General features: G+C 37.3%; 4 protein-coding genes across 4 annotated transcripts; all 4 read right to left on the reverse strand.

Annotated features, from left to right (window-relative positions):
* Positions 1 to 9: 9 nt before the first annotated feature.
* LOC143221389 (uncharacterized) lies at positions 10 to 6,251 on the reverse strand. Its single transcript, XM_076446856.1, is given in 29 exon segments — positions 10 to 189; positions 266 to 358; positions 467 to 622; positions 700 to 828; positions 898 to 985; positions 1,053 to 1,239; positions 1,341 to 1,483; positions 1,564 to 1,683; positions 1,747 to 2,001; positions 2,091 to 2,209; positions 2,211 to 2,279; positions 2,333 to 2,555; positions 2,636 to 2,729; positions 2,793 to 2,931; positions 3,011 to 3,193; positions 3,491 to 3,581; positions 3,654 to 3,675; positions 3,678 to 3,782; positions 3,785 to 3,818; positions 3,910 to 3,921; positions 3,923 to 4,063; positions 4,134 to 4,247; positions 4,327 to 4,733; positions 4,736 to 4,858; positions 4,861 to 4,960; positions 4,998 to 5,113; positions 5,146 to 5,634; positions 5,637 to 6,020; positions 6,098 to 6,251. Coding segments are annotated over 29 exon segments (4,470 nt in total).
* Positions 6,252 to 7,325: 1,074 nt separating this feature from the next.
* On the reverse strand, positions 7,326 to 9,166 carry LOC143221388 (large ribosomal subunit protein uL30-like). The gene is given in 8 exon segments (XM_076446854.1): positions 7,326 to 7,436; positions 7,673 to 7,773; positions 8,034 to 8,278; positions 8,351 to 8,418; positions 8,420 to 8,446; positions 8,448 to 8,531; positions 8,619 to 8,733; positions 9,156 to 9,166. Coding segments are annotated over 8 exon segments (762 nt in total).
* A 1,745-nt stretch (positions 9,167 to 10,911) lies between these two features.
* On the reverse strand, positions 10,912 to 25,714 carry LOC143221387 (uncharacterized; the record flags this gene model as incomplete). Its single annotated transcript, XM_076446853.1, is given in 15 exon segments — positions 10,912 to 11,099; positions 11,223 to 11,405; positions 11,486 to 11,809; positions 11,882 to 12,022; positions 12,122 to 12,304; positions 12,365 to 12,496; positions 12,623 to 12,707; positions 12,791 to 12,888; positions 14,591 to 14,728; positions 14,802 to 14,990; positions 15,214 to 15,450; positions 15,453 to 15,536; positions 16,005 to 16,136; positions 25,308 to 25,490; positions 25,663 to 25,714. Coding segments are annotated over 15 exon segments (2,349 nt in total), but the record flags the coding sequence as incomplete, so codon positions are not given.
* On the reverse strand, positions 19,472 to 24,665 carry LOC143221386 (uncharacterized). Its single transcript, XM_076446852.1, has 3 exons — positions 24,620 to 24,665; positions 20,655 to 20,960; positions 19,472 to 19,506 (listed from the first exon to the last, which is right to left on the reverse strand). Exons 2-3 carry the CDS (start codon positions 20,935 to 20,937, stop codon positions 19,472 to 19,474), a joined length of 318 nt encoding a protein of 105 aa, XP_076302967.1. The 5' UTR covers positions 20,938 to 20,960; positions 24,620 to 24,665.
* Positions 25,715 to 25,719: the final 5 nt, after the last annotated feature.

A 25,719-nucleotide genomic window follows, 5' to 3' on the forward strand; every position in this document is an offset into this window, starting at 1 on the left:
TCTTGGATATTAACAACATCCTTTTGTTGACATCTTTGCTTTAGTAAGCATAGATTTTACATGTTGAGGCAATAATGTTTTTAGTTCACGTGATATAGACATGTATCTAAAGTTTAACAGTCTTACCAAACCATTTTGATATCCAACTACCATCCATAAATAACTCCATGCGTTTGGATTCCAAGATATCTATAATTCATTACTTATTTAACATCAAATAAAATTATAATGTCAAAATAAATTAAAATAGTGGTGATATGCATACTTTGTTTACTGACATAAATGGATATTCTTCAATCGGAACTTCTGATAGTTTCTCTGCGTGTAGAGATCGTTTGCGTCCATATCGTTCAAGATTCTTTAAATATAACAAAACAGAAAATATTAATTATTAAGTTAATATATATATATTATAGTATCAAAAAATAAATTATATAATAGATTAAAGATAATCAAGAATACTTACTTTTAAATTGTCGCAAAATATGATACCGAATCGATCCTGGCACTCGTCGTAAGTTTCTGGCATATAATGATAATCTTTTGAATTCTTTTTGTGTTTTTTATCACTTTTATCTTCTTCTTTTTCCAAGAAATCCACAATTTTAATACATGAACTCAACTAAAAAAATTATTTAATTTGTAATAAAACATTTTAGGTCTTAATATTTCAAACATGTCAAACATAAGAAAAAGTACCTTTCTTCTTTTCTGTAAAGCTTTCTCTATGGTTTTACCATGTATAAGTTCATGTGCAAATATTGTTTGCACTTCCCCTGCTAATGTACCATGTGCAATACTATTTGCATAATCAGAAACGGCTAAAGCCTACAAAATTTTTAAGTAAAAGTTACTATATTTTAAGAACATTTAAAAATAATATTTAAAATTACTTACATATGTGGGAGAATTTGTTCCTAAAATAGGATAATATTTGAATTCGTGTTCTCTTAACGAAATCAAATAAGAACTAGTATGCTTGTATCTACAATACAAAAATACAATGATAAAAAATAAATTCCATTTGGATTAGAGAATATATTGATTCTTACCCTAAAGCATCATCAAAACTAATGACAGCACATGGCCAATGTGTCATCCATGCACCATCTACTATAATGGCCTTCTGCATACTAGTTTGAGGAGTACTTATGTCGTCTAAATTCCAAAATTTATATGATCTATCTAGACTACCAGAAGCTAGAAATCTTTCTCCATTATATGGAATTAATGCTACCACTAAAAAAATTATACATTTGTTGAATTTATTATTATATAATATTTTATTCAATATTAGGATCTTCCTAATTTTCGGAAATAAAAGAAACAAATGTACTTACTACTCACAGCATTACCATGAGCATAAAAGTGCTGAAATGCATTTATGAAATATGTGTTCTGTCTCTTTTGCATTGATAATGGTGATTTGTATGTTAAGTCCCATAAAGCTATATAACCATTTGAAAATCCTGCAGCAATTGTACTAAGAAAATAAAACAATTGTTTAATCTTGTTATTTGAAAATTATAGAGAACTAATAAGAACATAGTGAAGAAATCTTACTTATGACCATGCTCTTTTGTCCATGAAAGTTTGGTGCATTGCCAATTTTGATCATTGGTATCATATATTGAAATATTTACAACTAATGTTATTACTGGATCAGTGGAATAGATAGGCCATCTGTAATAATATATATTAGTAATGACAATAGAATATTGCAAACTGAATAAATTTATTACTTACTCATTGTCTACAGTTGTTTTGAATTTAAGTTCCTCTGGAAAAGGTAATGAATAAATATGTATGTTGCCATCTGAGCAAGCTGCTGCAAGCATACCCATTCGTTTAAGAGTACATGGCGTTTCATTTTCTTTTTTATAATTATTTAAACTTTCATCTTGATAACATCCAGAAGGACACCATTCCAAACACCATATGGTGCCACTGTTATGTACAATTACATATGACAAAACAGGTGATTCTTTTTTACTATTAGTCCTAAAATGAAAGGCAAGAGAAGACAAATATTTTGGAGAAGTTTAATACAACTGTAGATTCTAATTTAATATTTTTTTATTACTACTAACTCATGGTCCAAAGGTCCAACATTCCAAATTTGTATCATATTATGGCCAGGATGTGATTTCCCTATAGTATATTCACTTGCCATTGTTGGGTGAGTACTAATTGCAATATATTGACAAGGTTTCTTTACAATACATAGGTGAAGGAATAGGTAACCAAGCTAATGCCCACACTGGACCACCAGTAAAAAAGTTGAAGTACCTAAGAAATCATTTCATATATAATATATTTATCATTATAAGATTATAGAATATAAGTAATTACCTTCATCTAAACCACCTTCAAATCGCTTCCATTGCTTCCATGAAATTTCTGTATTATCTGAGTTTTCAGATGTATTTTCTTTTTTTGTTCGCATGGAAATTTCTAGTTGTGGCAAATATTTACGAGTATCGGTATTACTTAATAATGTAAATTGATTTGGAGAATAGTCATTAAATAAGCATAATTCATAATTTTTTTGTTCACTATGCAGAAGGAAGAAACATATTAATATTTACAAATTAAATAAAAATGTACGTTAATATAAAAAATATAGTCCATTTACAATTCCATAGTCCACTGTACAGCAGGAAGATATGGTTCTGTCCATCGAATTTTTTGAAATTGTTCCTTATCCAAAAATTTCATTGTACAAGATGCTTCTAAAAATAAGAATAAATTTACAATTTAAATTTTTATCTTATAATAAAATTTATTCTTACTTTCATCCGAACTATAATTTTCTTCTTCACAATCAGAATATCTATCAACTCCTTCTGTTATTGAATGTTCTTCTGCTACGTGCTTTATTACATCTTCATCAGAGGTAGTTGAAAATTTACATATTTTACATATGTAACACTATCATAAAATAAAGCATCTATTTAGTACTTTGGATATGTTATAAAACTAATGTTAATATTATTATAATATATTATACCTCTTGAGGAGTGAAGTTACAGTTAGAAAAATGTTTATACATATCTTCAATAGAAGTACATGTATAAGTACAACCTACTTGACGACAATTTATTGTTCCCACTGAAGACAATTCTTTTTTCCATATACCTTTCCATACAGATGGTATAGGCTTTTTATGTTCAGGTATTTTAATCAAATTTTTCTGTAATATCAGTTTTATATACTTACTCATTTAATAAATCAGACTTAGCTAGGGCAAGTATTAGGTCGTCCCATAAATTCGTTCCAGTTTTTACTTTTACCATTTAAAATTATACGTCGAATAAACTTTTAAATATTAAGAAAAAATTTAGTCGCCCCTTTTGTTCTACGACTTTTTCCTATTTCGTTGACAAAGACGTTAATCATCGATATAGTTTATAAATTGTGACGAGGAATGTAAATATCACCGCGAACGAACTTATGGGACGACCTAATATTATAAAAAAAAGTAATGTACCATCAAAGAGGAGTCAAGTTTCATTCTCTTTTCAGGAGGTAGATTATTATCTTTCCCATGTTCAGTAAATTCTAAAATTTTCGAAACTGCTCTGTAATTAGAATGTTATATCAGTATTTTTACTTTAACTTAAATTATCATAGACTTTTAATTCAAATCTTACTTTTCTGCAGCTTTACGTTTACTTTTTCATTATCTGCTGTATATAATTGTAGTTCAATTATTTTACTTTGTTCTGATTGCCTATGAGTTCTTTCATGTATTTCCATAGAAGATGGCATCATAACAGCACACAGATGTGGCAACTTACCATTAAAGCTTGTTTCTCCTATTATACAACATTATTATTTTAAACACTATTTCATTCTTTAAGATTTGAAAGTAAAATATTTTAAACTATGATCAAAGAATTTACATACTTCTTCTGATTTTTCCACAAAATTGCATATGAGATATAAATCCGTTTGCACTGCGCTTTATAGTTCCACATTTTTCACAAGACAATTGACCCTTTTTTTGTTTAATAGCAGACATTAACACTTTTCTCCATAATTTAATATCATTTTCAAAGTCCTGAAATACAAAATTTCCTATTATGTGTAATAATAAATTTACATATTTATTTTTATTTACTTATACATACCAAGGGTTCATCACCTTTTATCCAACTCATATTATTATGTATAAATAAATTGTGTGAATTCCACTTGCTTTTTAATATATCTGTTTCACATTTGGTACATCTTACTAAATCTACCTAAATTTAAAAATTTGTATTTATATAATTAGTGAGTTAAAAAAATTATGCACGATTTAATACTTTATAAAGGACCTACTTCTGATGCTTGAACAATGGTACTAATTTCATCTGAATTTTCATCTTCTGTAGTTATTGGTCCCTTTGGTATATAATCCGTATCTAATGTAGAATGAGATGATCCTCTGCCTGTGCTTTTACCTCTACCTCTACCTCTACCTCTACCTCTACCTCTACCTCTACCTCTGCCTCTGCCCCTTCCTCTTCCTCTGCTTGTAGCTATGCTTGCAGATGTGGTACTTGGTGGTCTACCTCTTTTTCTAGCAATAATTGAATTTGGAATGTTATCTTCTGTACTATTATCATCATTTAAACCATCATTATTATTAATATTATATGATTGTTCACCATATCTCTTACTATGAACAACTGTTTCTGGAATGGAAACATCATTTGTTTTTTGTAAAGCTTCTAAATTTCTTCTGATTCATTTGAAATATCCGGAATTTCTTGCAATGTAGGCATAATTTTTTTAGGCCTTCCTCTCTTTTTTGCTATTGGTGTATTTGTCAAAGTTTGATTATCACTTTGATTTACTGAATCTGTATTTAAGTTTTTTCATTTAATAGAGTGTTTGATGTGGTAGGTGACAAATTAATTTTATTTTTACTACTTCTGTTTTTAACATTTAAAGTTTCTGTTTTTTTTTAGTTCTACAAATGTTTTTAAATTCTTGTCTTTTATAGTAGCACATTCAAGTACAGAGGTATTTATTGATTCCATTTGTACTTCATTACAATCCTTACTATTCAACTCAATATCTTTTATATTTTTCCATTCCAAATTTTTATTATTTATTACATTTTACAATCTTCCAAATGCCTTACACAAAATGGTTTTTCATTATTTTTAATACTAGGCTGAGTTCCAGAAATGGAATTCAAAGGCAGTGAAGTTTTTGTTACAGCTGGTGTGATACAAGTAGAAGAAGTATATGTATCATGTGTAGCTGTATTTTTTTCATCATCTTTATTTTGAAGCTCTTGTTTTGTACATTTTAATTCATTAATAATATTTATCTTAGTTTTATCTGATAAAGAGCTCTTTGAAATTATTGCTGTTTTTGACTCCTTATTAGCAGTACTATTTCTTTTTTTTTCTGGAGTTGTAATTTCTTTTTTATATGTTGTAATGTAATCATCAAACTTAGTTTGTGTACAAGTACGTTTAGACTTACTAAACGAATTTCCTTCAATTTCATATTTACTTTTTGCTTCTTTATTCTTTCTTAAACGTTTATTTAAATATTTTTCAGTACTACATTGTTCAGATCTTATGTCTGCCCTTTGAGACTTTGGTACATCACTTGAGGTAGTTCGATCACTTTTAAATTTTCAGCAATACATTCTATTTCCTTCAGTGTCTTCTGATTTCCTGAAACATCTATTAAGCTTACTTTTTTGCTATTTTTTTTTCTCTTTATATTATTGTGAAGATTCTGCATTTGTTTTGTATGGTTTGTTTTAGATGCTAATTTTTCTTCATTTGTATTAACTTTAGGCACTTCTGTTGCATTTTTTATACTTTTGTTATCTGTATCATCTGCTGAATTATTTTTATTAACTTTTATGACTGTGGTCGGTTTTATTACAATATTTGAATTTGGATTTCCAATAGACGTAGAAATCTCAAGATCATTACTTCCTTGTATCTTAATGGTATTGATAGTAGTATCTTTTTTTATAAATTCTAAAGCAGATACTATGTTTCCACCTACAACAGCATATTAAAGCACAAATAAAAATCCATATTTATTTTTTCTTAATTATAATACAAATTAATTAATTTACCTTTCCCTATATTATTACTGAGACAAATATTTTGTAATACATTTGGAGGAAGAATGAACATCTTTGTATTACCAGATAATGAATGATTAGATTTGGTGATAGATGAATTCATATTATCAGGTGAAGTATCAGAATCCACAGTCTTTTTGCTCATTATTAATATAATCTGAATAGATATTAAAAATGTGAAGAACATTATGCATTATAAAATATTTAAGAGGACATTAGATCATAAGCTTTTTTTACATTATATTACAATTTGATATTTGATTGAAAATGCTATACATATATATATATATAATTTTTTAATTTCATTACAACATATTATGATATAAAAAAATTGGTATAATTATTTAATAAAAAATTGTTATGAACAGGATTCGAACATAGAACATGCGGAGATGAATTAAGCTTTCTACAATCTAGTCCAAAATCATGTAAAAACTGACATTTCTTAAAGGCCAACACGTGGAACAATTTTGTTAGTAGTATGAAAAATATTGATTGAAATGAATTGTTGAAGTTCGTCGCTTATGTACAAGACTAATGCTAATCACACTTTTTGATAATTGACAAAATAAGGTTAGGCGTATGATACGTACATGTGAGAAAGTTTGTCACGTAATTTTAACATTCAATGATTTTTCAACTTCTTTAGAACACACTTACCAGAATTTATTAAAGAATTTTTTTTCTACATTAAAAATAATATTCTATTGAAAAATAAATATTTAATCTATAACTTCTGGAACAAGATTCGAACCAGTATACTTCGCTTTGACACACCATTCTCACATTGTAATACGGCATGGAGCACGATAAACTATTTATATAGTAACTCAGCGCATGCGTTCATGTTTTGGCAGGTTCTCGCGTTCGAATGAAAGTTTTGATAATTGACAGTATTGCAGATATATATTATTGATTGAAAGCAATAGATAACAATAAATATATGTATACTTTTTTCATATAATCTCAATCTACATGTATTTCTAATAATATTACCATAATTTAATAAGACTTCTTATAACCTCAAAATATCAGTCTATTCAATACTCACTTGACATGAAAAAAATTGACAGAAACAAAATTATAGTTATTTTCTAAAAGTATATTCACTCATATTTATATTGTTACTAAATAAATGCATAAAGTTAATTTATGGGACAAATATAACATGGTGTAACATATTGTATTTAAATTTTTATTTATCAAGATTATTATAAAGTTAAACCATTCTCCTGAGAAGTTCATTGATTTTGTCTTCACGATTACCAAAATCACCACCTTCAACATAATGGTTAGTCTTCTTACGCCATCCACCATTAGGTGTATTGAGCTAAGGATAAAGAATCAAAATTAATGAGTTGAAAAATTAAAACAAAAAAGCTTTTTCATTACTAAATATTTAAACATTTAAAAAATGTTTGAGTTTGACTAAAGAATGCAAAATTTCGTGCGTTCCATAAAGAGAAACTCTTATTATTTTACGACATAGTAGGAGATTGATTAGAACATCGAGTATTTCTACAACCATGCCTATGTCGATATTTAAAGAATCGGAGATTTACATACCTTGAATGGCCACAGGAAATTACTTGCGAACTTGAATTTTGGTCCAACAGTGAATATCTCATGGATTAAGTCTTCCGTACAAATAATACCAGCTCGTCCTATAATAAATAATTTTTTTATATTATTATCTCAATAAATATTGGGAAAAAAGAAGTGTTATTTAATAATAATAAAATGTAAGAATCATCGCAACCTAAACGTAAAACATACGAAAGTTTTTCAAAGATTCTATTATTTTTTGACAAGATGGAAGGGAATAGATAATAATGTAATACAACTCCCATGGACTTGTCAAATATAATGCAATAATTTTTAATAATTTCAAACAAGAATGGAAAAAGGAAAATAAGTAGTACTACCAAGTTCTTCTCAATAATTGAATTGCTTGTGATAGGGATACGTTGCCTATTTATTTTGGCAAATCCTCTTTTATAGATTAACTCCCTAACTGATTTTAAATTAGGATATCCCCATGTAATATAAGGCTCAACAATACGAAGCATATTGATTGTTGCTTTATTCAGTTTCACAAATATACCATTATTGATTTGCTTAAGACGGAACAATTGAAGTACCTTACGTACTTTAGGAGCAACTTGATTCACACTAAAATAATAATATCACATATTACACGTCAATTTTAAATATAATTTTAATTTATTATTAAACAAATTAAACTTACCTCGTATACGGATAACAAATGCAAGACGTGCTTCTCCTGGGATGTAATAGTTACCACGATTTTTTAGCTTGTCTCATTAACCTGATTTCATCTCCTTTCTTTTGTTCTATATTCTTTTACATATTTCTCAGCTTTTTTGAAGATTACTTTCCTTTTCTTGTAACGATTTGCACGTTGCTAAATAAAAAAAATACTTATAAATTCTTTCATTAATTTGAGATATTGAAATTACTGAATTGCTAAAATGAAGTTATAAGATAGTACCTTAAGCGATATTTGTAGACGTGCAGCTCGTACTGCTTGGGTAGTTTTCCTCCTTTTAAGAACCGATTCTGGTACTGCCGGCAGCTTTTTAGCTGCAGGCTCAGTTTCCTTAGTTCTATGTAAAAAAATTATAATTAAGACCAAAGATTATATAGTTTGCTAACATAAAGGTAGACAAGTCGCATGGTACACACGGTTTAAATGAGGTTAGATATTTTGAACAAGAGAAAGTATAATTAATTATTTTAAATAATATACATATAATTCGATATAGTATAAGATAAAAATTTATATTTCATTAAAGAATTGATACAACTTTTATTAATGAAATACAGATAATATTATGTTTCATATTGATCAATGGTATGACTTCTCAGCATCGAGTAATTTTTTTATTTTTGTGAAAAAAAAACAAAACTAGAATATAAATACAATGAAAGACGTAATAAGAATTACTAATAACATATTTTTGAAATATTAGAATAATATTAATTATCGATGTTTTCAGATTTCATTAGGTCTTCAAATAACACTTACGTATCCGCCATTCTTCAGCTAGGTAAAGAAGTTCTCAATCGTTGTACACTTCAGAGCTATTGAAACGAATTTGAAGTTGACCACGATTCATGCCAACTGTATATGGTGGCGGGAAATTCAATATGTGAAATATATCTGTTATAAGATTCAATACATTTGTATTATACATTTATAAAGAATAAATTCAATTATTGTTTATTCATTCTTAGCATTTCTGTATAATGCCAAATATTAATGGAGCAGGCGATATTGGGACAATTGATTCACGCAATGATAATAATTCTTGATATATATTGGAAATCAATTTCTTTTAAAGATATGTCTCAAATACATATACGAAATATCGACGAGAAGTTCCTAAATGAAAAAAGTATTTCAGAAGAATTAACTTACGCGCATATTAATTATCTATGCCAAGTTCAGTGAAAAAAGGAAGAAAAAAAAAAAATAAATAAAATGAAAAGAAAACAAAAAGAAGAATAAAATGAAAGGAAACATCGTTGAGTTCTTTTTTCATATAATGTATCATTCACGTTATTATATCGTATATAATTGGCAGACGGAAGCAGACTTTAAGCAGTTTGAAATTGGTCCAAGGATTCGTTCTTTATTCCTCATGATCGTGTTAACATCGTTACCATTTCCTTGACAATATGAGCATCGATAGGTAATATTCGCCTATCTCGTGTACATTTACATTGACCCCATTGTTTCATTCGGCAGATGTCGGTGATGATCCATCGTCGTGGAGGATCCGAGAGGACACGCGGATAATCGACAATCATCTTCGCGAACATTTAATTACACGTGGACCAAAGGTGATCATTCGAGACAAAGAACAAGACCACTGTCAATACTAATCGACGGTGACAGTTACAAGAACACGTACGAGAAAAGAAAAAAAAAAAAATAAGAAAAAAAAAATATAGAAGAAACCACAGATTGCTCGTCGATCGAATTGGCTAGCAACATTCCATGAACAACAGCAAAGAACAGTGTACACATGTGTCGATCAGTTTTATTCACTCTAAAAACGCAGCAAAAAAGAAAAAAAAAAGTCATCGAGTCAGCAAAAAGTTAATACAAAGTGAATGGAATACGATACAATATATCTCTATCGTTACAAAGCAATACAATAAAAGTATATCAAACAACGTTGTCGCCGCACGGTGATTTGAACGCGAACAAGAGACATTATGGCAAACGTATACGAATATTACGAATATTTATAGCTTATACGTTAATAATGGCAATTCGCTTGGAATAAAGTCGAGTAAACTCCAGCAAGACGTCGTTTCGTGTACGCTCGCAGCACGTTCGCGCCTTTGCAATTTGACAGAGGTCTAAATCTCCTATGGAAAATCGATGGATTTGGTCCACGTTAAGCAAGCATACCACGCGCTCACGGAATTCACGGACAGCTTGAACCTTATTACGGTGCAAAGTTCACGTTACAATTTCTTTGTTCGGTTATTTTTTCCCTTTTTTTTTCCCTCGATCGTTCGTTCATCGTCTAAGCGAAAAGAAGAAGTACATAGACAGGTTTCATCCCCGTAGAATCGTCGAGCCTTGGTACAGGTCGTTCGTTCCGGACGAACGGCCGACGTTTTAATCTTACGTAAAGCGAGTCGGATCAACAACAACAACAATGCACATTCGCGCAGTAACAATCCATAAGTCTGTTACTCTTTCGTTCCTTCTCTCTTTCTCTCTTTTTCTTTCTTGCTCTCTTTCTCTCTTCCACCCTTTCCTCCTATCACGCTTGCTTCGGATGCGCCGCAGGAGCCGCTGGTTCCGACCGGAAACACGACAACAGGAAACCAGTGTACATGGCAAACATGACAGTGATCGCGATTAGCATGTACATGTAGATGTTCAGTTCCGGTTGACGGTACCTATTCTTGCGTAGCCATTCCAGTACGTCTTGTTCGTTGCTCATGTCACCTATTCAGAGGAAAGATCGCTCAGAAATGTCACGATTCAATGGTTCACATAGATCGATTTAACGTCAGTCTCTGATATTGGCAAATTTCATATCAATCTCTAAAGTAGACGATAGAGTTTTACCTCGATAAATACTGGGGAATCTTTTGCGGAAATAAACGATCGCAGGAAGCTTGGTAACACCCCATTTTCTGGCGTATCTCGGGTCCGCCATCTTCACGAACGTGATGTCCAAGTTGTCCGTTTCTCCGTCGATGTTCTCCAACTTCTCGCTCACTTCTTCGCTCTCTTTGCTGTTATGTTCATCTAGAATCAACAGTTGAATCGTTGTGGTTTGGTTTAAGGATTAAATTCATCGGGAAAGAGGATGATTCGTCGACGCTTACAGAAGAAGACAGCAAGGAATTCATTTTCGTCCAACAGTTTGTCCAGCATCTTCTTGTTGACTTCCTCAATTTCGTTCTTAATCTCGAAGACGTCCTGAGAGGTCAGCCATTGAAGAATCTTGTCTTCCTGGGTCAGATCGCCGTCGTAGATCAAGGGTGTCTTCTTCCGGAAGTAAACGAGAGACGGGACGTTGAGAATTCCAAATTTCTCGGCAGCTTCCGTGCTAAGAACTTTCACGAAATCAATTCCGAATAAGTCTGCTTCGCCGTCGATCTTCTCCAAAGCTTCCATGATCTCGTCGCATTCGGGACAGTCCTCGTCATCTAATTATATCATAGTCAATCGTGTATCGACGAGTAACAGTTCAAACAAAAAGATGGCGGCATGAAACTTACAGAAGAAAACAGCTAAAAACGGGGATTCATCTAACAGTCTTTCGAGCATTCTCTCGTTTACAGATTCAATTTCATCCGCCAATTCTCGATTATCGTCGTCGATCAGCCACTCGAGAACCGATTCTTCGTTTTGCAAATCACCTGATAAACGTAGCGATAGATTATCAAAGATTAGACAGTGTTTTACAAATAATAAAAGAAAGAAAGAAAGAATAATCGGAGAAAAGAGAAATTAGAAACCTTCGAACAAAAGAGGATTGCCATTCCTGAAATAAACCAAAGCAGGGAACGTTTTGATGGAATACCGTTTGGCCAGCTGAGGATCTTGAATTTTTACCAATTGTATACCGAACACGTCGCATTCGTCGTCGATTTTCTCCAGTCCCTCTAAAATCTCGTCGCATATATGGCAGTTTTGTTTATCTGCAACGTAACAACGCAATTTCATTTTTTCTTACAATATGTCATTGCAAAAATACTAACAGAAATAGACTGCGAGATACTGGGTCTCTTCGACAGACGTCTCCAACATCACTCTGGTAATTAATTCTATTCGATCTTCAGTCTTCTGAGTGATCAGCCACTGCAGGACCTCTTCTTCCACTTTCAGATCACCTGTACGACAGGATATTTACAGGAATTTCAGGACGCAAATAAATTCGGACGTAAGACAAAAGTAACGTTTAATAAATAATAATAAACAAAGGCAAAGAAATGTAGCTAATTAAAAAGATAGCTAACCTTCGAACACATTTGGTATTTGGTTCTCGAAATACACTAGTACAGGGAAATCTATCACTCCATAATCCTCCGCCACCTTATAATCCTACGAAAGAAAGAACCACGAGAATTTTCATTCTGCTCGAGTAACTTTTAACCCGTCGCTCGTATTTTCCTATTTCCACTCACTTGCGTTTTCACGAAAGTGATACCATGTCTGTCGCAATCGTCGTCGATGTTCTCCAGCTCCTCGAGGATCCCCATGCACTGCTCGCAGTCTTCAGCATCTAAAGAGAGACTATATCGTTATAAAATTCACGAACACGTGACGGAAGTGTCTATTCGAAAGACAGCGGTCTATGACAGGGGGATCAAATGATTGGATAGTGAAACAACAAGGCTGTCTTCAGGCTTTATCTACGTATGAGGGTCAAACTAGCTATCGAAAAATACGAATGGTCTCTTATGAACATACTGATGTGCTTGCAGCTTGCGAAATTTGACTAAAATCTATTCAAACACGGACAAACAAAAAGGTTGGCATGCTGGTCAGCTGAGTGTCTAGGGTGACTATATAGTGGATTCTGCTGCTAGGCTCTATTGTTTTCTCTGTGCATGCTCTCTAATCGTGCAGGTACTCCTGTGTGATGGTGTCTCGTGTAATGGTATGCACGAAAAAAATTGCATCGGTCTGCCTGGAAAAAATCGTGTGGAAAAGTTTCGTGCGTATCACATTAAAATGGTTGGGCACAGATTGAATTTCTTGGCAATCGGACGAGTTTAAAATTCGAATAAAAAATATCACAGCAGCCCTCTGAAAAAGATATTTCGTGTGCGTCCAAGAAAAAAAGAAAAAAAGAGAGAAATCGGACAGAAATGTTCGATGCCGCGTGAAAACATTGGCAAAAAATAAACATGTACACATAGATATATGTAAATATATAGCGTTAATGCGAGTGGTGCTCGTGTGCTGGGTGGTGCATGTACGGAGATGAATATCTGGATGAACTATCTAGAACATATTCTAAATCGGTAGATCGGTAAAAGAAAAAATCGGGTCGGCAACTCAATTGTTCTCTTTTTCTGTGTTCACGTGTACCATCGAGTTCCTCGGCTGCATCGTGTTCGACGGTCCTGCGGTCCTGTGGCGGGTCTGCTTCCGCTGATATTTTGCCTGACACAAGTCACAAAGCGTTCTGTTCCCTGCGGCATTAGCAGACAACGTGTACAGCGTATGGACGAGACAGAAGACAAATAAGAGAAAGAGAGAAATAGAAAGAGAGAGAGAGAGAGAGAAAGATAGAGAGCTAGAGAAAAAGAGAGAGAGAGAAAGAAATAGAAAGAGAAAGATAGATAGAGAGAGAAAGAGTGTGTAAAGACAGGCCAAGTAGCAACGATCATGAAGAAACGTATATTCAAACGAAAGATCAAGAACAAGGACGACGGACAATTGAGAATAAAAACGAAATCTGGTTAATCGTTGCGACACATTAAGCGAAAATCGCAGACAAGTACGAGACAAAAGTTCGCGGAAACGATATGTACATAGTTTAGTTTAGAGCCGCGTTTCGGACAAGACTTTCTTGCTTTTCAATTCAACGCCGTTGCTTCCAGAGCAGGAATTAATGTTATGTATGCAAACGAGTTACTGTTATTCTCTTTGACACGGTACAGTGGTCGACAGAGCAGCGTGAAAAGAAGAGAGGGGACAGGACAACGGGAAATCCGCTGTAAATATCTGAACGGAACAGCGATACAATTTTTTTGGAACGATCCTCGACTTTATCGATCATCGGTGATGGGAGATAGGAATAATTGTAATAATGGTAATATATACAGTCGAATTTGAGTGAATACGGAAGAATGGGATAGAGTAGGGAAGGAGGTGAAAAAAAAGTATAAAAGTGTTAGGAATATAGTGACACGCGATAGGCTAGAGATACATTCCTGCTTGGCAGCTGGCCGTGGCTGAAGGACTGTCAGACTTACAGAAGTACACTGCTAACGAGTCCGACTCTCTTATCAAATTCAGCAGTTCTTCACCCTCCAAATCTTCGATTACCTCTCCAGATGGATCCTTCTGCGTCAACAACCACTGTAAAATCTGATCCTCGTCGTAAAGGTCACCTTTGGACGAAGTTCAATTTCAATCGTAAAGCATCGATTCGTAAGAGCTAACTATGATCAATTTATTACTTACCAGCGTAAATGACCGGCTCCTTCGAGGACATCTTAAAGAACAATATGGCGGGTAGTGCAAAGACGCCGTATTGCTTGGAGAGCTGCTTGTCGTCGATCTTCACGAATTTTATTCCACGCTGTCCGCTTCGTCAATCGATGTGCTCGATTTCCGTCAATACCCTGCCACACTGTTTGCAGTCGTTGCTGTCTAAACATACGCGCGCCATCGCGTTCGATATGCTCGAAAGTCTCGTTTTTTTAATAGTAACTATACCGATTCGAATAAAATTCGTCTTACTCGGAGGAAGGGAAAAAAAGAACAACTTTATCCGAATATTTCATCGGTCGAAGAGTCTCTCTGATTTCTGTTTCACACGTTTAATACGAAAGATCGTGTTATCGTTAGTAGAAACGTTAAATTGGATACTCACAGAAGAACACTGCTAGATAATCAGTGGTCTGTCGTATTTTGTGAAACATCTTCTTGTTGATCCGCTCGATGTGATCGGTCAGTTCCATGTTCTCCGGATTGGTCAACCAATCGAGGATTTCCTCCTCGTCGTCGATGTCCCCGTCGTAATTAATGTTCTTCCCCTTGCGGAAGTACGTGATGCCGGGCGGGTTCCGGAAGCCGTACTTCTTCGCCATCAATCGATCCTTCATCTTACGATCTTTATACCGTACTCGGCAGCCTCGTCGTCGATCAACTCGACGTGCCTGAGCACCCTAGGACTCTCTGGATCCTCCTCCTTGTCTACGGGAGCGACATTTCTTTTTTCCTTTCGAACCCACGCGAATCAACCCCTTAAGTGTTCATATTTTAGGATTCCCATGGAACAAACTCGTAAGTTACAAGTTAGAAATCGGGGTACGGTGTTGGGCAGTTACTGGATCACTTAAGGGGCGAATTTAATTTTGAAAAATGTCGAGTTACGGTTTTAAAAGAATTCGACGAATAAACGACGAAGATAAAAGTAATATTAGAAAAATATAAGATATTAGAACATTCGTTACTCGTTCGCGATATCGGGTCCAATTTATTGCGTTTAGATCGAATATTCAGCGCTACTGATTGCATTCTGATTGCACAGTGTCTCTTACTTACCCCATAATTATCGAGCTCGAAAAGATCAAGTCGTCTTACGATATTAACTTACTGCGAATCTATGATTCTCGTGCAATGATTTTTCTTTTTTAGCGGAAAAAATGGACTATGTCTTACAGAAAACAACAGCCAGGAATTCTTTCGTCTCGATATATTTGCTCAGGGTTTCACGATCGATTTCCTCGATGCTCTCGTCCGTCTTCTGCTTCACCATCCAATCGAGCACCTCGTTCTCGTCTAGTAGATTACCTAAGTTGTCACAAGGGTACTCGAATGTACTATCATCTCTTTCGAGCCCTTACCACGAGGCATCGTGAAGAAACGTTCGTTTAAAAAAGAAAAAAGAAAACAAACCACCGTCTCTCAGATGTTCGAATTTTATATTTGTCAAGGATCTGGAATGGCTATTCTTTTCTTCGGTTCTAATCTGGAGATTTCTAGATCAGCTTTCTAGTTCAAGGTAACTTACCCTTGTTATGACATAGTTCAGCGATGAACGTCGAAAGTACCAGGAGAGAAAAAAAATGTTTATCGATAAATCATAGACCGCTCGCTTCACGATTTCGTTGTCGGATCATTCGTAATGCAATTTCATTCGCTATTCACGCTCGATTACGAAGGATGACGCTGAAAATCCTCGGTGAATGGCCATGTGACCGGAGTATCGTGAAATTGTGTTGGTCGAGTGATGACATTAATCGAGTCTATGGTGTGTCTCTGACAAGCTTCTGAATAGAAACGGTGTCGCGATGAAACGAGACAGCAGTTTCGTTTATTGCTCGAGATTGGACGAAAGACGACATTTCATTCACGGATTTTAATGATTTAGTCTGACCAGCTTCAGCTGGTCTGGAGAAATTACAGAGGGGGGCGGGGGGGAGGACTCTACGTTTACCATTAGCAGTAGTAACGGGCAAAGCAAGTACAAAAGGATACTAATTGGTACTAGGAAACATATTTATTATCGAGTTTTATTATCGTACATGTTGCTCTTATGCGATTAACGAGGATGCCATACGGCAGAAAGTGCGCAAACGTTTTACGAGCATTTAAAAGTAATTTCCATGCCTGATAATCGCGATCACAGACGCAGCGCGATGATTAAATCTGTTTCTACGCTGAATGAAAGAATTCTCCTGCGTGTTTATCGATCAATCGATACATTTTTGTCCCATCCACGCGAATCGCTGTGCCTTTAACGTCGCGAGCTTTCGGAAAGTCGCTCTATTGCCAATGGTTGTCGATTAATTATCGCGCTCGTGACCGCGACGAAAGTACAGTGTTCCACGCGAGCTGCTACTCTCGTGCTAACGTAGTTTGTACAGATTATCGGCATTCGATTGTTCTTTGGTGCGAACCACAGTGAGTACAGAAATCAACAAATAAGATATTCGTATAAATAAATAAATAAATAAATAGGGTGAGCGTGTTTCTCTCGATTTTCATCCCCCTGGCTTTCGTCCGGCGACGATCCTGAGACCGTTCGAAGGGGGAGGAAAAAGAACAAGAATTCTCGATGTTTCTTAATCCTTTCCTTATTTTCTTTTTTTTTCTTTTTCGATACTTCCCTCTCCTACCGTTCTGTTTATACCTTTTGCCTTTTTTGAATTTTTTTTTCTTTTTCTCGTTTTGATTTTGTTTAGTGCTGGCTCGTGCGGCCCAGTAAGCGATCAAGCGATTAGTGATAGCTGGCGTAACAAAGAAACGCACGTGTTCCTCGACGTTTTACTGTTGAGGAGTTTCAATGAGGGTATGTTTATGTCGCAGCCGCGATCAGGGGGGTAGCACTGGGGAGAAGGAGCGGCATCGTGTGTCGATGTGTCGTGTCTCGTGTGATCGGGCTAATATCCGGATGGTACGTCATGTACGAAATCGAGATATCTGGGGGTGAATTACGAATAAGACGGGAGAAATGAATGCGAAGGAGAGGAGACACGAGCAAAGATAGAAAATCCGCGAGTATTCTTTAAATTCGATCGGCAGACCGTGTCTGCGCGGTTCGCGTAGGCGCAGAATCTGAAACGAGATAAAAATCAAGCTTAATCTCGAGCCTCTTGAATGAGATCAAGAAAACTCGAGTGGAGGTGATCAAGCAGTCGTTTATTCCAGACCGATATACGATCGGCATGATCGCCGTGTGACTACAAACCTACGTCGCTCGCGTTGCACTTTGACATAAACATACTCTTGAGAGATCTGCAGATTGATTAAGGAATCGTATAGTTAAAAGTCCGGTCGTTTCAACCCTGGAATCGAGCCACGACGCCACGGGGGATCGAGGTGAAATATCGAGGGAGAGATCGATGAGAGAGAAACGACGAGAGGCAGCGTTGCTTAGGTTACATTGTCCGTGGATTCCAGGATTGAAACGAGCTCGTGAGAGTAATAAAACCGAACGAAAGTGCGCGTCGCCACAACCTGTACCGCGAGATCTAGGTAGAACACTACGAAACGTTCGGCAACAGCGAACAGCCATAACTTCCATCCGATCGTCGACGAGCTTTCGATCGTTCGTTCTCGCGACGAGAAGAAAAAAAATATATATATGTCCTGTCTCCCGTTCTGTCGCGAGCGTTACCGATCAAAAATGCAATGGGACGGCGGTATCCAGTCGTCGCGACGATTAACAATAAAACGATGATAATACGCAAAAACTAATTTATGGCAGGACGATCGAAGTGTATGGTCGATGTTGATGTGATCGACTATCGTCGATCGAACGCATTCTTCGATTCACGCGCGCACGATCTCGATCTATCTCGAGATTCCATCCGCGCGAGAAATGCATATGGACTTTTCTTTTTTTTCTTTTTCTTCTTTTCGTTTTTTTTCCTCTTTTAATCTATATATGTATATGTATATATATATATCGATTACTAAAAATCGTCTCGTAGACTGAGCAAGTCTTGTGTTTCTCGAAAATGAAAAGCGTGTGCGCTTCGTTGTTCATTGGTTTGAATGGTTAAGAACGCTTGTCATGAATCGAACGTGACGCGTGACGATGACGTTGTTCGAGTTCGCTGGTCTATTCGCAGGTTTTTCTCTTTTTCAACGAAGATCTTGACAAACAACGATTAGTGGATGAACGTGCTTAGGTGTATCTTTTCGGTGAAGAAGACAGGGTCCGTTGCGGGGGTTACAGAAATGTTAGATGATGGAAGGGAACGCATGATTGTTCGATGATCGATACCGATTATGGGATTCGCGACGAGATTCGATTGATTCGTTCGCGTGACGATGAACGTGGAGGAGGCAGATGATTGCGTCGATGATGATGATGCTTCGAGATATCGATGACGAATCAAAATGACGATAACACGTTCAGGAACAAACTTGTTCTCGGCGAACGAAACTTTTTGTTTCATTTTACAATCTTTCGTCTTTAACGTTACTTCTCGGCTTCTTCGTCTTCGGCGGTTCTATCAGAGATCGATGGAAGATGAAACTGGATCTCGTCCACTTTCTCTCCGTATCTCCTTCTTCCTCTTTACTCTTCCTCTAGCCTTCCATTCATCGGTTTTGTCTCTTTCTCTCTGAGCCATTCCATCCTTCACCTCCACCTCGCGCTTCCTTCCGCTCGTTCTTTAGACTTTCATGATGTACGGAAGCCCGGCCACAACTGCAACAGGCCACAACCCCCGACCCAACTCTCAGTGAGACGTAGAAAAACTGTATCCTCACGATCCTTTCTCATCGCGGCAATTCTTATCATTTCTTATATATATATATATTTTTTTATTTTTTTAGTCGTTCGGTTTCGTTTAGATAGAGGTATATCTAGATAGATTAGTTACATTCTTGATTCCCACGCCACGGTATCTCTCTTTTCATTTTCCGTCGTTCCTGTCTCTTCGGAGCGACGTCATAAACTTCAGCGAGTCGCGTCGTGTGCAACCCTTAGTTCTTTATCTTTTTTTCAATTACCACGGACTCGGTCGACGAATACAAGGTTCTTGGACAGACACACACAATGTAGTGGGAAACAGGAAGGGAATCTGGTAGACACTGTGACGGAGCTATAACGATACTCGGATCTGCGAAGTCCCGAAAACGGTCTAATCAAAAATACCACTCGTTTCAACGATCCATCTCGCGAATGAACGCGCCAAAAAGAGAGAAAAAAGAACAAAACGTGGTTGGACGAGAATAGGAAAAAATACCTCAGGATTATAGCTCCGTCGTGGTTGAATCGTTTTAACAGTTACGTATATATCCGGCGCGCGAACGCTCTAGAACGTTTACAAGATGGTCGATCGAACGTGTGTTAGAAGACTAGAGACTCTCGCGAAACTGTTATCCCGACGATTCGAGGAATCCGAGGAGCCAGCCCACCGGCTTTCCTAGGCACGTTTCTTGGATCGTCTTGCTCGTCCAGAACTTGCGGCTCGTGATTCTCTTCATGGACCGCGCGACACACCTGCATTCGAGATACGAAGACGTTTCGTCAGCCGGCCCTTTTCTCACTCAACGTTTCTTTCCAGCCCCGTCTTCACACAGATCGGCTGTCACTTCCTTTCTATCTCTAGCACCCTTTACTACGTCTTCCCTACGGTGCCAATTAAATCACTGCCCACCCAGCGTGGACATTGATTTCCCTTAGCCTCGTAGCTCACCCGTATCGCGTCTCTTCGTTAGAGATCCTTCCTCGACCACGTTCGCTCCGTGACGTTACCCGCTCGGTTCGACGACTCTTCCGCGAAGAATCCTCGATGTGTGGATGGGCAGTGATTTAATCCCGCGACTACCACAGCCACTTGAGATATTTACCGCTTCCGAAGAATCCTTTCTTGGCCTTCTGCTCACCGCCGCCAGTTTTGCTAACCCCCGGTGACACCGTCGCGGTTTTTCTGCTGTCCTTCGCGGTGAGCTTGTTAATCGGCTTCAGGCCGGGCAGCCCCAGCTTTTCGGACCTCTCATGTACTTTGCCCTTGTCCTTGGTCACCGGGATTTTCGTGACCTTGGCGACCTTGGTGCCGTGGGCGACCTTGGCAGGACAGCACTGGTAGGGCTCATAGGAGGGAATCTTGGGTTTCGCGCTTTTACCTCCCATGCCGATGTAGAAACAGCCGTCGCCTGCAGTAAGCAAATATACAACGAGTCAGATACAGAGAGATTCCAGACAAAGATGTGTGGCAAAGAAAGAGAGATAGATAGAGAGAGAGAAAGAGAGAGAGAAAGAAGAGAGACATAGAGAAAAAAAGAGAGATAGAGTTGGTCAGAAAATTGGCTAGCCTACGGCTGATTGATTCGTCTCTTCACGAGTCAATACGGATGGGTGGCAGGATTCGGTTCGAGAAAGAGATGTGAGAAAAGAAAGAAAGAGAGAAACAAAGAGATTTTAGAGAGGAGAATGGATGGTGACAGAGAGAAACAGATAGAAGATAAAGAGTTGAAGAGATTGAGTGAAAAAAAAAATATAAATAAATGAATGAAAGACGGAGAGAAAAACAGACGGAGATAGAGAGAAAGAAGATAGAGAAACATTGAGAAGAGAGATTTGATAGATTTGATTGACTCGTGAGATTTTGACGTTAACTAGTGCAGAGAGAACGTGTCACTCCAACCCCAATTGCGCAGCAAAAGCCAAACGTGCATGTTTCTCACAGACGAGAATATCTCGCGGCGAGTCGACGACTCTTTCAGGGTAGCCATTTTAGCGTGGACCAGCCTCCACTTAAATTTTGCTCGAATTTCAAAAGAGACCGCGTTAAAAACAGAAAAAGCCGGATTCTCGCGCAATTAAAAGTGTCTCGAATTTTCGGAGAGTGTAAATTATTTCCCGTGTCAAAGTTTCAACAACCGGTTACTTAAGCAACTTTTTCGCGGTTTGCTCGCGAACGAACAAAAGTGGTTTCACGTCTCGTCGAAATCACGCGAACAATGGAATTGTTGGCATGTTTCACAGCGTTTATCGATCACGAGATATTCCGGAGGAGCCCCCCACGTTATATATATCCCCGCTCTTTCAAGCGGAGGCCAGTCCGATTCTCTTCGACTCGGAGCTCGCTGCAGACGACAGCTGTCAACTACAACAGGAACCATCGGCTCGCTTTGGAGAAATCGTTGTTATTTCATTTTTTCGGGTTGTAAAAGTGCGATCGAGGTCTCCTGGAGCTACGGTACCATAAATGGAGCAACGAACGGCGACAATTTTACTTACCTCGATTGAAAAAAAGAAAGAAAGAAAAAAAAAGAGAGAGAGAATCGAACGAAAGACGAAACGAGAGTGGAAAAAAAGAAAATAAAGATTCGATTTAGATAGCAAAGAATACCGCCGTATCTGTAGGAGACGGCGAGATATACGGCGAACTTTGAAAATGGCGACTGTTCGGTCACGTAGCTCCATCGACAAGGGGTTTGTCACAAGGCTGGCATGCAAACGGAAGAATTCGAGACTGTTTAGAAGGTGAGAGGGCGGAGAATAAAAAGGGAGACAAAAAGGGGAGCCAGGCTGAGTGTGGTTAAAGGGACAGAAGAATAAGAGAGAAAAAAAAGGAAAAAAAAAAAGAAGAAAAATAATTTTAATTCTCATGCAGGTACGCCCTACGGCCACCAGCTCGACGGTATACGGCGAGCGGACGGCCACGTTTCATTCTGGATTACTTGTTACGGTCAATCCGAATCGCTCTACTGGTAATACATATAGTATATAGAGATATATCTACGTTCTGTTTTCTGCAGGGATATCATTGTATGGTATTATTGCTTTCTATTCTGTGATTCTTTATATCGCGCAACACAAAGCCCGCCACACTTCGATCTCTCACGTGAAATCCTCTTCGGCCTCCTTGGTTGTCGTCGGACCTTTACCTTTGTCCAGGATATTCTTCAGGGCTTTGTTCAATTTCTTATTCTTTTCTTCGCCGCCGTTATCATCATCATCATCATCTTCATCATCGTCGTCATCGTCATCGTCATCGTCGTTATCATCGTCGTCTTCGTCATCTTCGTCGTCATCGTTATCATCGTCGTCTTCGTCTTCATCGTCATCGTCATCATCATTCTCATCATCATCATCATCATCATCATCCTCATCCTCATCATCATCATCATCATCATCATTATCATCATCATCATCATCATCATCATTATCATCATCATCATCATCATCATCATCATCATCATCATCATCGTCATCATCATCATCATTATCATTACCTGCGTATTAACAGGTCATCGATAATACTCTGCGCGGCGGAAATGAGAGCGTGTACCTACGTTTTTTGTGATCGATATGGCCTCTCGGTCCAAGGGGTTGCATGCATTTAACGGTTTAGAATGGATCATATATTATTCACGTATATCACAACGAACACGTATGAATTTGTTATCGATATATCTCCCGGATATGGATCGCGGCACGTGTTACATATACTTGGTAGCATATGAACGGGATAAAGACTATTTTGCTTGTAAACGTGTTCGCGTTTCTCCATCAAATCACGACCGAATTCATGGAAATTTCTCCCCGATTTTTCTTTAATATATTTTCTTTTCCTTTGCATTGTTTCGTCGCCAACGCGAGTTCGCCCGTGAATATAGAAAAATAAAAAAAGCGAGGTGAAAGACGGCAATTTCTTCGTTCGCGATCTTTGCTCGTTAAATTTGCGATCTTCCGCTGATTTATCCGAAAAGAAAGAAAGAAAGAAATGCAAGAAATTGCCGAGGAACGACTAGGGTGATCGGGGGATCGACTGGCGACGAAACAAGCCAATGGAGACGCGGTCAAAGAAAGATCTTGCATCGCAAAAGTTGTTGGACGTCTGAAGCCTTTAGGAAGACGCGTTCAATCTCCGAGCGATTAGAACGATAGTAGCTATACGCTCTGCTTTCATCGATTCTCTCGCGAAGATCGAACGGAATAACCGCGCTCTCGCCGAAACAGACGATCTAAATTGCTGTGGAGCGTCGTATTATTGCGCGTGATGGCTGCGTGATAGAGCGAGTGGCAAAAAAGAGAGAAAGAGTGTGTAGAAAAAATTAAATAAATAAACGAGTAAGACGTAAGATAAGAATCAGTGATAGAAAAAGTGAGAGAGAGAGAGAGAGAGTAAAAAGTGGAGCCAAGAGAAATATAGAAGCTCGCATTGTGTGGGTGTGCCATTTAAATGCATTGTGAACGGGTCAGTTGGCCAGAGCGATTTTGCGCGCGCGCATCGTTAGAAGCTAAGATCATGAATCGAGCTTTTATGATTTTTTTTTTTGCTATTTTCATATCACCGAGCTTTGTGAGATCTTTCTTTTACGTTCTTGTTCCTTAGTTCGGACCGAGTAACGACTTTTCATTGTCCATTTCACCGCCGATCCTCTTCCAATCTCTGTAGCCCATCAACGCTTGAAGAACGACTCACGAACGTTTAATCAGATACAAACATGCATACTAAAGTGAAAAGTGTTAATTGACTTTCGGTCTCCGTTATCGAAGAAGCAAACATCGAACGCTCTGAGGGAAAGTGTCACGAGCGAATCGTGACCTTTGAGGCCCTTTAAGCGACAATGGCGTACACGTAAGCTACCTAAAGAACAGGCTACCTAAAGAAGAAGCTAATAAAGAGACGTTTCGATCGTTGTTCCGCGCGATCATGGGGATTGCGATTGTGGCAGAGTGATCGGGGTGATCACCACGGCGCGAGTATTGTACTCGTAGCCAGGTGGTATGGTTACGACCGAGATTAACGTCACAAAGAACAGTACACCAGTAATAATAATCATCATCCTAGAAATCTCCTTACTTTTCTGTTCGATTAGCCATTCCAGAACTCTCTCCTCGTTCTTAAGATTACCTACAAAAGGCACACACGCATATCAGGATCAGCTCAGTTGCTTGGTGTACCGAGATTTCATTTGTTCGGTTGCAGGGGTTAAATAATTCGAAGGGGGGTCGCCGGGTTTTTGGTGACGGGGTACCTTTATAGGATAGGTGGCCAAGTTGTTCTTCCTTTTTCAATTCGTTATTTTATATTTTCTTTTGTATTTCTCCGGTGCTATCAACGTGATCTTATTCGGAGATGTTTGCATCGTTCGACTTCGAAATCGATTGACTACCAAACAAATAATTTCTCGCGAGTTTCTTAATCTCGAATATTACTTTCAGTCAATTTAAATCAAATTCAATTATAATTTACTCGATATTGCACCGACTTTGCATCGTAATTCAATAACACTTGTACTCGAACATATGGAACTTTATCTAGATCTCGACGAAAGAAGAACAATACAGAGCGAAAAGGGATATCTACGAGGAATGTAAAGCAGAAATCTCTACGTGTCTTTGTTTCCACGATATCGATAGAGAGGAAGATAGAGAAAAAAAGAGAGAAAAAAAATGATCTTACCGATGGAAACAAAGACGACCGAACGAAGGGACCGCGGGTCTTGATCGTGATCGAACAAGCCAAGGATTAAGCAATCGAGACTTACCGTCATACATGATGGGCACGCCAGTCTCGTAATAAACGAGCGCCGGAAACGCGAAGACGCCGATTTCGGCGGCTAACTTCGCGTCGTTCGACTTAACGAATTGAATACCGTGCTTGTCGGTGTCATCGTCGATGGTCTCTAGCTCTTCAAGAATTTCCGGGCACGTTTCGCATTTATCATCGTCTGTTCAAAAGAAACATCTCATTTTCTAAAGAAAACCTCCTCCAACCCCGATCTAAATCAATACCATCGGTGATTATGTTCCGTGAAACAATTACACGCGATAGCCGCTCTATCGAGGAACAAAAATATCGAAATTTGACGAACGGAATACGGAGTGGTTGGGTAGACTTACAAAAGAATACAGCGAGATGCTCGACGTCGTTGATCAGCACCTGCAGCGTTTTCCGGT

This window comes from Lasioglossum baleicum, unplaced genomic scaffold, assembly GCF_051020765.1.
Source record: "Lasioglossum baleicum unplaced genomic scaffold, iyLasBale1 scaffold2353, whole genome shotgun sequence".
NCBI classification, from domain to species: Eukaryota; Metazoa; Arthropoda; class Insecta; order Hymenoptera; family Halictidae; genus Lasioglossum; species Lasioglossum baleicum.

What these genes read in the sequence shown, in the direction of transcription:
- LOC143221386 (XM_076446852.1), bottom strand. Translation starts at nt 20,937, where the DNA reads ATGGGAGGTAAAAGCGCGAAACCCAAGATTCCCTCCTATGAGCCCTAC. An exon ending in GAAAGGATTCTTCGGAAGCG is followed by an intron (nt 19,507 to 20,654) that starts GTAAATATCTCA and finishes GGCCTGTTGCAG; the next exon opens with TTGTGGCCGGGCTTCCGTAC.